This window comes from Solanum lycopersicum, chromosome 2 (genome assembly GCF_036512215.1).
Source record: "Solanum lycopersicum chromosome 2, SLM_r2.1".
NCBI lineage: Eukaryota > Viridiplantae > Streptophyta > Magnoliopsida > Solanales > Solanaceae > Solanum > Solanum lycopersicum.
This window is the reverse complement of record NC_090801.1, coordinates 41,347,491-41,361,308: the sequence shown is the minus strand read 5'-3', so window position 1 is coordinate 41,361,308 and position 13,818 is coordinate 41,347,491. Positions and strand designations below refer to the sequence as shown.

At 35.6% G+C, this 13,818-nt stretch overlaps 1 protein-coding gene across 2 annotated transcripts in view; it reads right to left on the bottom strand.

Moving 5' to 3' along the window:
* LOC101243942 (vacuolar protein sorting-associated protein 54, chloroplastic-like) overlaps window positions 1-13,818 on the bottom strand; it is a 36,347-nt gene that overhangs the window by 14,161 nt on the left and 8,368 nt on the right. For both annotated transcript variants that reach the window (XM_069293289.1, XM_010317337.4), the window contains exons 3-13: window positions 13,363-13,442; window positions 12,825-12,942; window positions 12,315-12,389; window positions 10,970-11,126; window positions 10,542-10,630; window positions 8,262-8,518; window positions 3,486-3,657; window positions 3,313-3,396; window positions 2,960-3,229; window positions 2,809-2,894; window positions 953-1,106 (exon numbers count right to left, since the gene is read on the bottom strand). In XM_069293289.1, coding sequence (XP_069149390.1) covers window positions 953-1,106; window positions 2,809-2,894; window positions 2,960-3,229; window positions 3,313-3,396; window positions 3,486-3,657; window positions 8,262-8,518; window positions 10,542-10,630; window positions 10,970-11,126; window positions 12,315-12,389; window positions 12,825-12,942; window positions 13,363-13,442 — 1,542 coding nt within the window. The remainder of the gene's footprint in view (window positions 1-952; window positions 1,107-2,808; window positions 2,895-2,959; window positions 3,230-3,312; window positions 3,397-3,485; window positions 3,658-8,261; window positions 8,519-10,541; window positions 10,631-10,969; window positions 11,127-12,314; window positions 12,390-12,824; window positions 12,943-13,362; window positions 13,443-13,818) is intronic.

Sequence of the window (13,818 nt, the reverse complement as noted above, 5' to 3'; positions counted from 1 at the left end):
TAGATTTAAGAGTTCTTTGTTTTATTGGTATACTCTCTTCTGTAAAGGGGTTTAGCACTACCCAAGTGCTAGTTTATAATACAAACGTTATCTATTCTAGAAAAAAAATGGCCACGTAGACACTTATTTCCTAAAATATCTTTAAAAAAAAATCAACTAAGCAATCTACTATTGTGATGATAAAGTAAATGATTTTATTAATGGTGGAGAAACCCCTGCATCAAAACCTGTATCCAAGACATACACCAAAAATATCAGAACCTAAACAAACATATTTTTCTCAAATAAAGATTCTCAATCTTTTATACAAATAAAACCTTATTGATGCACCTAAATGAAACTAGATATAAAAGATCTCTTCAATTGTGCAAAATCATTTTCAACCCCTTTATATATTCTCCTATTTTCTCCTTGCATACAACTCACATTACACCTATAAGGGCTAAAGACTGTTATTATACAAGTAATAGGCATTGCATAAGCCCAGGGTACTTGAAATGCCAGCCAAAACATATAAATATAAGATGTTTTGAGGGATAGCTCAACATATGCATAGATAAAAGATATTTATTTGCAGCAATTAGCATTTGGTGAAAACCCAAAGATGTATATGCAATAGATAGTCTGATAGATTTTTAAAATTCCCATGGACTTAGCCTTAGAGTACATAAATTTTGTCCATAAGTGCCTCACTTTATGTTGCTTTAATACAACAATGGGACATTTACTTTGCCTCTCAAAAATAGCATAAATCAATCAATCAACTATCCTCACTCCCAAACTACATGCACTAGTCTGTTCGGGCCCATTTTATCCCAAAAGGCAACACAATTGATGAACGGGATAGGAAGTAGAAGGGATGATGGGCTTGTCTATTGTATCCAAATTGTTTGGTATATCCAAGGAATGATCCATAAGGTACACATTGTTGATTTAGATAGCAAGAGTATACCTGCATGGCTCCAGCTCCAAGTACAAGTTGACAAGTTCTCGTATTGAAAAACTTCAAGATGTCAACAACACGGTGAACTACTTCTGATGATAGGCCAGTCAAACTATTATTCATGTCAATATATTCTGACAACATCTTCACCAAAATCAAGCCACTGAAAAGCAACATTATGATGTTATTTTTGCAGGTTCCAGCCTTGAGAAGAAAAAAGAAACCATGCTAAATGACCAGGAAACAGTAGCAATAAGGGGGAGGAGGTAAATATCAAGTACCAGGCAGCATTAAGGATCAATTTGGTAGGCAGTATTAATTAGAATAGTCCATGGATTAAAATTTAGTCCATCAAATACATCGTTTGGTTACTTTATTTAACTTAATCCATGGATGAGTACACCATATGAGGCCTTACTTTATCCCTAAAAAATGAAGGAATAACTCCTTGGGTACAGTGTTTTAGACGGCGAAAGGCGATAAAAGGCGACAAGGGTCTGCCTCGCCACAAGGCGAGGCGAACGGCGAGGCGCTCGCCTTTTTGAAGTGCGGCACCTTTTAATACCAAAATATTTAAAATTTTAATTGCATATGTAAATAATCAAACAATAACATATTAGCAATTTTTTCAAATTAAAAACTAAAAATAGATAGTACGTACTAAAAGCCTAGAACTTGAAAGAGAAAAAAAAAGAACAAAAGTCAAAACAAAGGTAAAAGTGACCAACTCTGAAGAAGAAAACAAGAAATATGTATTGGTTAGACTTTGGAGTTGCCGGAAAAGTCTGGCAAGTTGCCGGAGGAGTCTAGTCAAAAATCCTAAAATTACCTTTTAATTTTTAAAAAACCCTAAATTTGTCGCCTTTTTAAAAAAAAAAAAACACAAAAGGCGACACCTTCCTAGCCTTTCTCGCCTCTTGCCTCTAGCCTTTTGTCGACATGGCGTCGCCTTTTGAAGATTGCCTCACCACAAAGCTAAAAGGCGATGAAGGGTCGCCTCGCCTCGCCTCTTGCCATTGGCGACGAGGCAATCGCCTTTCACAATACTGCTTGGGTAAGACCCCTAAATGACAAATTATCCCCCATGGTTTATATTGGCATGGTTATAAATTTACTTTATAATTTTAGGTCCTTTTTATTCATATTGTAATGGTTATATATGTTCTTTTTAATTCTCCAAATCCGTTTAGTGTAATTTGATGATTTTACTACAATAAAATTGTCCTTTTTTGGGGTTTTTTTATTCAAAGTAGTTCGTCGATTGACCACTTCAACTATTTGTTTTTTATTTGTTTTTAATAAGCTTCAAGTATTTGAACAATTTAAGTACCCTTAAATCTATGTTAAGTTTAAGATATATTTGACCAACAAAAAATTAGAAATAAATTGTGCCATCAAGGATCTTCATAATGGTACATCCACCTAAAAATTAATTATATATATATAGATAAATAGATAGATATAGATTATTTAACTTGACTAGTTAAATGAAATAGAAAATGCTACAAAAGAAATATTGTTTGGCGGCTATCTAACTCAATTACAAGAAATAGAAAATCTCATAATAAAGGGTATAATAGGAAAGAAAATTTTATAGAGTTTTAACTCAAACACAAGATTAAGTGGGAAGGAATGAACCAAACGCTTGATAAAAAATAATCCATGTATTACTAATCCATGTGAAACTAATCCTTGTGTTATCAATGTTTGTACGAAACAATCCCCCAAGTATTAAGAACCAAGGGCCAAGAAGAGAAACATTTGAGAGAGAAAATTATGATAAAGAAATGAAAACTGGAAAAACAAACTGCAAGTTAAATCAAAAGAACAGATGAATTTTATCTGAATAAGAAAGAATCACTGACCAGTTTACCATGTGATACGCAACACCCCCAAACGATAGCATTCTAGGAGATGATCTTCCGCGTTCTCTTGATTTCGTGTCATTATTCTGAATTAAAATAGTCTCAAATCAGTACTGCCCTGAGCTTATCAGCTCAATTGTGAAAAACTAACCTGTGCTGTACTATCTGGATGTGTTGAAGTAGAATCAGTCTGCGCTGTATTATGTGATATATTTGGGAGTCCAGCATCCACCATTGAAGGATCACTGCTGTTTCGAACCACTTCAGTTTGGCTTGTTGCAGTGTCAGCAGAATCATCATCAGCATGTCCACTGGTCTCTGACTTGGAAGAGAACAGTGATGTGACAATAGTCTGGAACTCATCGGGGACATCAATCTCAGCCCAATTTTCTTGGTCAAGTATAGCCTTCAACTTTGCCATCTGAATTAACCAAAAAAAACAATTAATGATCCATCTGGAAAAGGAACAAACTCGAGATTCATAAATTCAGCTGAGGAACAAACTCGAGATTCATGTTGGAAATCAACAAAGGCCTTGGCCTGTGATTGTATGGTTCCCCGGATACTATACCCCAACCTTCCACCAATCTGCTTAAATTTGAATAACAGAGAATTATAAGCATAGACACAAATTAAAATAAATAAAGGATATACTTCATAGAAAGACAAAGTTTTACTTTCTCAGTGGCGGTAATAAATTCCTGAGTGATGTTATATATGTTTAGGAACTCCTGCAACCTCAACTTAGAGTGAAGAGGAGCACGAACTCCAAGGATCTTTGCCCATCTTCCATGAGCAGCATCACAAGCTGCAAATACAGCTTCTGTATTCTCTCTCAATATATCAGCTCTATCAAAGAAATATAGATGTATAAGTATCCAGCAAACTACTGTTGCAATTTAAGTAGTCTTCCAAAAAAGACACCAATTTAAAGCACAGAATAAAATAGTTAGCCCATATTAGTCGACTTTGCTAAAAAAAAAAATAAGCATCTTTTTAAAGTAGTCCAAATTACTAGCAGGTATATACTCAAGATGAACCAAGTTCAAGCATGATATTAAAATTCAAATAAGAATAGGAATAGGAACCCTAGTTAGAAAAGGAATCTAATATAGTGTCGATCGATAAATAGGGTCTTTATTTAACAATTTAGATACACAATTCGATAATATTCTCTTCTATATTTCTCACATGGTATTAGATCATTGGTGAGAAACTTCAAGTAACCATGTCAATTCTGGCTATGGTTAGGACTGTTCTCACACATGCTATGTACTAGCTCGGCTCGTAAAATAATCATACAACACTCTATGGACGAGTTTGACCTAGGTTGACACGGTCCACATAAGTGCTAGTGGAGAAATATCCCACATCATGTGTCGTTCTCTTCCTTCCCCTAAAAGTCCAGCTAACATGACTTCTTTAACTGTACTTGGCATTACCCATTGAAGACCAAACCAACACAGTATTTCCCGCCAAAAAAACAAATGCCCTCCAGCAATGTAGAAGGAGATGATTAGTGTCTACCAAACTATTGCACATGATGCGCCAACTCACACAAGTAACCCTCCTATTCCTCAAATTATCCACCATCAATATTACCCCTCTTGCAGCTAACCAAGAGAAAAGGCACATCTTTCATTGTATCCTCCTATCCCTCAAACTATCCACCATCAATATTACCCCTCTTGTAGCTAACAAGAGAAAAGGCACGCCTTCCTTTCTACCCTAGGGATCCACACTTAGAAGTATGAAATGAACTCTCCCTATCCAAAAGATCCTCACAAAAGGACTTAACAGAGAAGATATTATTCCCCATCCCCATCTTCATACATCATGGCTATCCAATGTGATACTTTGTTAGTTAAGTAACTCCTTTTTTTTTTTGAGATAAAGGTAACTGTGTATTCACAAAAGGCTCATCATCAAACAAATGTTCAGCATAGCATAGGTCACTACAGTCTTATCAGAGCATCTCAAACTACCCTATGGGAGATCACAAATTACCTATAAAGTCAGCAAAAAGTCCTATATCCCCCATCGTATCTTGTTTAAACCAAATGCCAATGAACTTCTCCGCCTTGAAGCCTTTGTATATTGTTGTACCGACATCTCCTTTGGCATGAAACCTCAACATATTAGATAAAGTAATACTCAAGGAATTTTTCCCGCACCACCTGTCGCCAAAAACTTACCCACTCCCATCTCCTACACTGAAGATGTATTCCCATAAACTACTCCCACCCCTTTAAAGATTTCCCTCAAAAGCCCACGCCTACAAGGAAGAGTGATATTTTTAGTCCTCCTTCTAAGACTCCATATTTCAGGGCAATCAGCCCCTCCATAGAGCGAACTCCTGTATCCCGAATCTTCATAAACACTTTCCCAATAGCACCTTGATGAAAACCTTTAAATCTTCATCCCAAGTCCACCACTCCACCCCAACACTTGCCGTGACAGTCACAAAATTTTACATGGTGAAACTTTTCCTCCCTACTTGAGAATCCTATACATATTCCCTCTAAGAATGTCCCAACTTCTTTGTAACGCTAACTGAAGCATGCATCCAAGACATACATAAAGTATGCAAGAATTCTCGAAAATTTACATAACGTAGGTCTCTTTTCAACCCTCTTAAAAATCGGGTTCCAAGTTGTTCCTAGTTAGATGCTCCTAGTGGGTGACCAAGATGAGTAGTAGGATGTTCTCTCGCCCTACAGTTTGACACTTGTGCTAAGATCTCAATGTTCACCATCAAACCAACTTGGATTATTTTCACATTTTCTGAGATCAATCTTTAAGCCCGACACCACATGGAACCATGTCAATACTTTTCTAAAATACTCCACATGAGTCCCGACAACATCACAAATCACTATAGTGTCGTCAGCTAATAAAGATGAACCCCTTACTGTACCTTGCCCCCATCCGATGTTATGAACACCCCCCCCCCCCCCTCAAGGTAACCTCTCATCACATCTATCCATATCCTACTCATTTCTTCCATATTTAGTATGAACAACTTAGGTGATAGCAAATAGCAGAACTCCCTGCCTCACACCTCTCAAACTACTGAGAAATCCACATGAGTTGCAATTCCGAGTACCTAACTATTGAAATACAAAAACTTATCCACATCCCCCATCTTGTCCCAAAGCCCATCTTCAGCATAATGAAATCTAGAAACTCCCAGTTGACATGATCATAGGCTTTCTCGAGGTCAAATTTGCACCAAATCCATGTTCCCCTTGCTTTCTTCTCAAATCAACCACTTCATTTGTCACCAAAGCTGCATCTAGGATTTGTCTTTCTTTCACAAAAGCATTTTATGAAATAGATACTGTCACATTTAAGCCCCCAATTTCATGTGATCAAAGGCTTTCTTTTTCTTTGAAAATGATATGATCAAAGGCTTTCTCAAGATCCAATTTGCACAAAATCCTCAGTTTCGTTTCTTTCTTCTCAAATCAACTTCATTTGTCACGAAAGTGACATGTAGAATTTGTCTTTCTTTCACGAAAGCATTCTGTGAAGTAGATACTGTCACATTTAAAACCTTTGTAGTTTACTGGAAAGCACCTTAGATATACTCTTATAACTACTTTCCACCAAGCTACTCAACTTAGTAAGATAAGCTGAAAATCAATAAAAATCACATCATAAAGAAAATTTCAAGCTTAATGTTCAAAAATATATTATAAATTTAATAAAATATAGTATATTCACATAATTAGTTTGTTATTGCTATACCCAAGTAGCATTATAAGCTTAAGCTCCATTTCTTATTCAAGATTGATTTTAAGAGCTAAATAATGGTTTGAGGTAATACAAGTGAATTTGAAATTTGTTTTGCAAACAACTACGACAAATTTTTTTCAATAAATGTGGGGTTTGGGACAGCTTACATGGGCTACTTTCCACCAGCACAGGTACCAAATAACCTTGTCTACCAAGCTTGTACAGATAAAAAGAAATTGCTCTTGTGTTTTTAGCTTTGTTGGAATTTGAATTTGAGACCTCATAGTTTTCAACCCACTTCATTGACCCAGGGTCACACCCTTCGGTGAAAACAACTCGACTCATTTAATGCCCTAAATACTAGTAATAGAACCAAATCAAATAAAAAAAATTATGACAACCAAAACCCCAGGGGTGAAAACCCCGCTCCTATGTAGTAGCTCGCAAACCACATAGGAGAGGTAACCCGCACTAGGAAAGCCCAGTGCGACGAGCTCGACCTAGAAGGCAAACCCCTTGCTTTCGCTGGCAAGAGGTTTTGAACTTGAGACCTCCAAGCCTAAACCACTGGGCTATCACGAAGGGTAAATCAAATAAAATCTTTTGTAGTCCGGATTGGAACATTCCCAAAAGAAACCCGCTATATAAGGAAAAAGAACAAATACAAAAGGAAGAAAGAAAAAGAACTGCCAAGAAAATTTCAGCAGCCAGTTAACATGGTTTCCAGATGAGGTATGTGCTTCCACCAACACAGAATGCTAGGAACAAAGTATGAGAACAACTTTGGAAAAAAAAAATGATATATTTCCTTCCAATCTTAAATGACATGATTCACTAGACTTTAGATTAAATGAAGAATTAGAGTAAAATTAAACCAATAAGAGTGGAAGGATCATTGAAGTAGAAGCTCATTATTCATTGTAATAACATTACATCTTTGTTTAAATGAATCTGAATTTCTGCAATCTGTAGATGGATCCAGTAATTTTTTTTTATAAGATGGATATGGTATCCTTGCTTGTATATATGTGTCAACCATTTGGATGTCCTAAAAGGAAAAATCTGTCATATAAAGAGGAAATGGGTAATTGTCGTCTTGGTTTATCAGGCCAAAGTTCAGTTTAGTCCTCGTGAAGGCTGACTATACACATTAAACCTTTTATAGATAGAAATATGTTGTTGTTGACCTCCACTACAAATGTAATGGATTCTTAATGATTGGACTGGACTATGGATTCTTAATGATTGGCCAAGAGCAATTTTAAGGAAATTTTTATTTCTTTTTTACTCAATCTTTTTTTGGAGATAATACACTATATTGTTATGATATTTGAAATTCTGTCTTTCTTAAACCATAAAACAAAACCCACCAAAATAACCTGCATTAGCATAACACAAGGAAGATGCATGGTTTAGAAGCGAAAAATAACTAATTTATTAATTCTTTTGGAGACCAAAAGGCACATTATATTAATTTAGAGTAACATATGCCACTGGGATATTATGAGAACCAATTTTGAAATTCTTCAATGACAGAATGACCAAATATGTAAATATCCATCAAATAAATGTATATGAATACCCACAGTTTGAAGGACATATTTTCAACAAGCAAATACACAACAAGAAGTTGATTTTCCCTCACTACAGGTTCCGAAAATAAAACCACAGTAGCACAAACATCTAAGAATAACAGCAAATGAATGTAAATAAACCTGAAATTTCTCGATAAATTTGACATGGTTGCTGCATCATTTCCCCTCTCCTGAATTGAGAAACCCCTGGAAAAGTTGCTTGGGGGAGAAAATTGTGAAAAGGTGGTGATCTGACCGTCACTTTCACTAGCAGTTTCTGCAGCTGCTGCTCCAAGTGCAATTGCAGCAGCAACTGAGTCAGCAGCATAATGATCATCAAGATGGCAGATAATCCACTCAATTGTTTTTTTAACTTCAGAAGCCTGGACTAAGTGCGCCTGCATTCACTAAAAGAAAAATATCAAGTTACATCATACCAAAATTAAATAACAAAAAGAAAGAAAAAAAGGGCAAAAACTAGATTGGTAAAGCAGTCTAGTTTGGGAGTAAGGGTAAAATTACCAATTCGTTAACACCAACCAAAGAATCCCCTGCAAAATTAGGGTCCATCGGTTGGGTGTATAACAGCTTTAAGAGAAAATATCTTTGAAATGAAATGTTTTACAGGAACAACTATCTTAATCATTTAGGTCTTTAGTTCAAATTCAAGCTATAGTAAATTTTGGCAGCTATGATGCTAGTGAAGAGGTAGGTAGTGAGGAGTGAGGTGATAGTAGTACCTGACAAAAAGAGTACGGAATAGTTGGTTGGACTATATGAAGTGAGTCATTGTAGAAAAGACTTCTACCCGTAGATGGCACTAGTTGTTTTATTTTAAGACATTTTCAACATAACTACACACCTTAAATGGGATCATATTCATGCCTCAAGAAATGAGTTGTAAGAAGAAAACTCAGAAAATTAAATTTGTAACAACTTTAAGACATCACAGTGTTTTGGGAGGCGAGAAGCGGAAAAAAGCGACGAGGGCTTGCTTCACAGAAGTGAGAAGCATGAAGCGAAGCGCGCGCTTTTTTTAAAAAAAGCGACATTTAGTATAAAAATAAAAAAATATTAAATAACTAAATAGAGGTAATATAGTCTTAGATATAAAGAAAATAGATAGTCAATAATACTCATAAGTCACAACATATAAAGCAAAAATCAAAAATATAATTAAATCACAAAGACTCAAACTCCTATTCTTCAACAAGATCCTCAAACTCTTCAAGTGCCATAACCAAGGGTTATAATTGGTAATCATCTTCTTCATCATCAGAAATGTCAAAAAATAAAAAAATAAAAAGAGCTGCTAGCATAAACACTGATCACAAAATAAAAACGAAAAAAAGAAGCAAAAGAATTGAAAAAAAAACAGAGGAGGCAGTCAGTAATTGTGAACAGAAACAAAGCAGATCGCAAAAGAGATGAAGAGAAGAAGAGAAGAAGAAGAAGAAAAAACTACAGCAGTCGCATCGTGAAGAGAAAAGAAACCCACAGAGATGAAGCAAAGGCGAAGATTATATATTTCAGGAGAAAAGGAACTCACAGAGATGAACTAATAAACATCGGTTAAAACTTACCTACAATCCGGTCGAGGTGTGAAGAGAGACACAGTCTCAGTCGTGGTCGTGAAGAGAGAAGAAGCGAAAGAAGAGTCGTGAAAGAAAAATTAAGTTATATTGTATATTTCATATTTTAAAAAAAAACTAATTTTAAAAAAAAAAACTAATTGTCGCTTTTTTTATAAAAAGCGCGCTTTATTGCGCTTTCGCCTTAGTGTCGCTTCTCGCTTCTTTATCTGAAGCGAGCGCCTTTTTCAGATCGCATCGCCTCAGGAGAAAGAAGCGCACTGGCCTATAAAGCAGAGAATAAGCAATAAGATATGCAATTGGCCTATAAAGCAGAGAAATTCTAACTCTCACAGTTCAACTTATCCAGAAATCACAATAAGCAACCATCAGCCACCAAATCAACTAATTATTAAGAGTCTGAACCACATGAGGATCTCAAGTACTTATAATTGGTTAGAACAAGTTAACAACTCAAGCATTGATCCAAAGGGTCTAGGGATCTTATTAACATTGCAATAGAATCCTTTTAGGAATATATATTGCACGAAAATGAAGTTTATATGCTTGATTGGTGGGTTTGTTCCACAATAACTAAAGGAGTTACTTTATACGTCAACAAGTGTAAACATTGCAATAGAATCCTTTTAGGAATATATATTGCATTGCAATAGAATCCTTTTAGGAATATATATTGCATGAAAATGAACTTTATATGCTTGATTGGGTTTGTTCCACAATAACTAAAGGAGTTGCTTTATACGTCAAAAAGTGTAAAAAGAAAAGCAACATCACCTGATTCAAGCACAAATCGAAATAAACAGAAAAAGGTATGGCAAGTACACATTACCTGCACTATCATGAAAATTGCCTTTAAAAGTTGAACAAAACTTTCTGGTGCCAGGCTTCTCAATCTACTGGCAAGAGATGAGCTCCCACCTAAGTCAGAAGATAAATGAAATCAGAAACCAAAGCATCAATCCCCCTTCCCCTAACTGTGCAGACCAAAATGAGTCAGCCTCCTTAGCACCATTTGATTTCTAATTAAAAGAAAAAGGAAATAAGCCCTTTTGCCTATTGAAAATCTATGTTGCACGTCCTCCAAAATTGCCATAACACCATGTCGGGTCCTTCACAAAAAGTGCATTTTTGGAGGATCTTACACATGTGGGACGCATCTTTAGAGAGTCCGCACAATATAGTTGAAAAAATTTACTTTTCTATCAAACTCTTCTCATCAAAGTCAAGTAGCTGTCATATATTAAATTGTTAACCCACCATCTGTATCAGCTACTCGCTCTCCTGCAACAAAATCTGAATCTGAAGGTTGAGCAACCAGAACACGAAGCAGCTCTTCAACTGCTGTTTTAATGGCTGTTTTCATGTCAGCTGTAAGAGTGTCACGATATATTCTCAACACAGCAGGTAGTTTTGCCTGGAATTTATAAAATTCAAACATGAAAATGCTCATACAAAAATTTCTGGGTAAAACTCCAAATGCTCAAAAAACATTCATGAAAATAGATCAAAAAGTTATTTATTATTTGACGAAGCAAGAAATTCCTATGGTGGCATCAAGAGGATGCAGAATTACCGATGATATAAGTTAGTTCCAAAACACACTAGCTAACAGTTCCAGAGAGCTAACAAAATCCAGAAAGTGTTAAGGGGAATTTACATTGGAGAGCTTGCACCAACTATAGAGTAGAATACATTTAGACTTGAGTACTGAAATTTGAAGTTGATAAACCATTAAAATATCTATTTTTCCTTTCTTTCCATACTACCCAGAAAATGCGTGCTGGAATTGTATTCCAGATTTTCTTGGTGGGTTTACCACTATCCTTGAGCACCAGACCTCCACTGCTACTTTAGGAAAATAAATCCATAAAATATACCCCATTAAAGAAGACCAGAGTATAATATTTTCTAGTTCACATATAATGAAACTTGATGGCTCTCATGATGATGCGCCTAGGTGACGATAAGTAATCATACACACACACACAGACAGAGAGAAGACTATGGAACGAATGGGGTCGAAAGGTTACATAACCTCTATCCACTATATCATCCTAGGCAGTTTTCAGCCCCCTTGCTTCTTATGCCAACCTACTTCTAGTTTGGTCACTAAATAAAATTACTCTTCACTTACACTTTTAGTCTAGCAGTTGTACATTGTTGTATGTTCCATTTAAAACAGTTATGTTTTAACAACAACAGATTAAGAGTTTGGAAGATTCCAACTTTAATCACCATCTATCCAGAGGCTTTCACCATTTCTAATATCTTCTACGTTATTCTTTATGTTCAGAGCTCCTTCGCATCTAATTCCTACCTTTTACCTTATGACCAACATACCTCGATACTTCACCTAACATGCTAGAGTAAAAATTTAACACTTGTCAATATGATCTGATCCAGATTTCTACACATATTTTTGCTTCATCAAAATTACCCGAGATTCTAAGGGAGTATAAATTAAAGTGGCATGTGTGAGTCGTCAGAAGACACTGAACAATGACCTAGTCACCTAGATCATGATATGACATTGAATAGTCACCACCTCGAGAAAATTGTCGATAAGCAATGATGCCACAGATTAACCAGAGAGAAAACTCACAGTTCTAAGTAATCCAATAACAAATGGAAGAAGCCGGTCACGGAAATTTGAGGTTTCCTCTTCATCCAATTTAGCCTGCAATATTTCAAAATCAATTTAGTTTGACCTGTTGCAAGTTGCCTAAGGCACAGCAGTGGAGAGCATTGCTATGGTAGGCATTAATACCACAACTTTCTTATCGACCAATATATTGAAATTCAGGATGATATAAAGAGGAAACATGTAAACCCTCCGCTCCCATGTATTCCACTTATTTGGATTATTAAAAAACAGAAAATATATGAACTACAATTGTAATCAAGCGTGTAGCACGTTTTGAACAGCCGCTGTGTAGGATTCCTTCATCTTCCGACTAGAGTTCTATAAAGACTCAAAACACTTGTTCTTTATGCAAACTACTGGGTATTGTATCTTTTACAAAAGTGAGACTAGCTTTCCAGTCTAACATACAGAACGAAAATAATCTGCAGCAATAACATCAAAATACAAAATACACAAGTTAGCCCTTACTTCATGGCCTTCTCCATTAATTGCAATGGTTGCCCGTGCTCTAAATTTTGATGTAATTGCCGCATCCATGTTGCCAGTTTCTTGTATGGTTATACGCAAAAATTCTGCTGAAAGAATGCTACAAGATTGAATCTGGTAAGTGACAATTCTAAAGAATGCTATATTGTACCTTTTTTACAAGGAAAAGTAAGCCAAAAGGTGATTCAAGGGAATGGTAGAATAATAGATCCAATCACCAAGTGCTTGGGAAAACAAGAAATAAAGAAGCAGAAGGTACAACTTTCAATTCTGAGTAGAAACAGATGGGCAAATTAACTATGCAAAGGATGGTTATGTCCTGAACTTAGTTTATTTGTTGGATAAACTATTGAATCCTATGTTGGAAGCACAAGCACCTCAATAAGAACATATCAAGAGATAAATGCACCAAATTTTACAACGGAAGATGCAGCTTTTCTTAGAAAATTGCAAAAAACATAATAAAATGAAGTCAGCAAATCCAAGAAACTGATTAAAAATCTAACTCGAATAGACTAACCTATTGATAGAATCGATTGAAGTGGCTAATTCATCACGAAGGTGTCGAAAGCAATGTAGACCAGCCAGTTCATCTCCATCCTATCAAGAAGTAAATCATTTGACAGTTAGAACATCTTCCATTATAAGCATTTGCAATGTTCAAAATCCATATATAAATTTTAGTGATAGTTACCAATATATACCATTAGACCATCTAGTTTACCGAACATGCCGAAGTATACACTACATATGCACTCAGTTATATAATGTGTATATGTACGTAAATTATATGTACATGGGTGAATACGGATATATATTATATGTAGAGGTACGTATATTAGTATAAAGTATACACTACCTACACACTGTGAACATAATATGTAAACTAGATGATGGCTCAAAGGTATTGGACTGTAATTTTCTCTAATTCTTTATGTAATTTAGCATTTTAAGCCAACAATAAAAATCAAAGCAT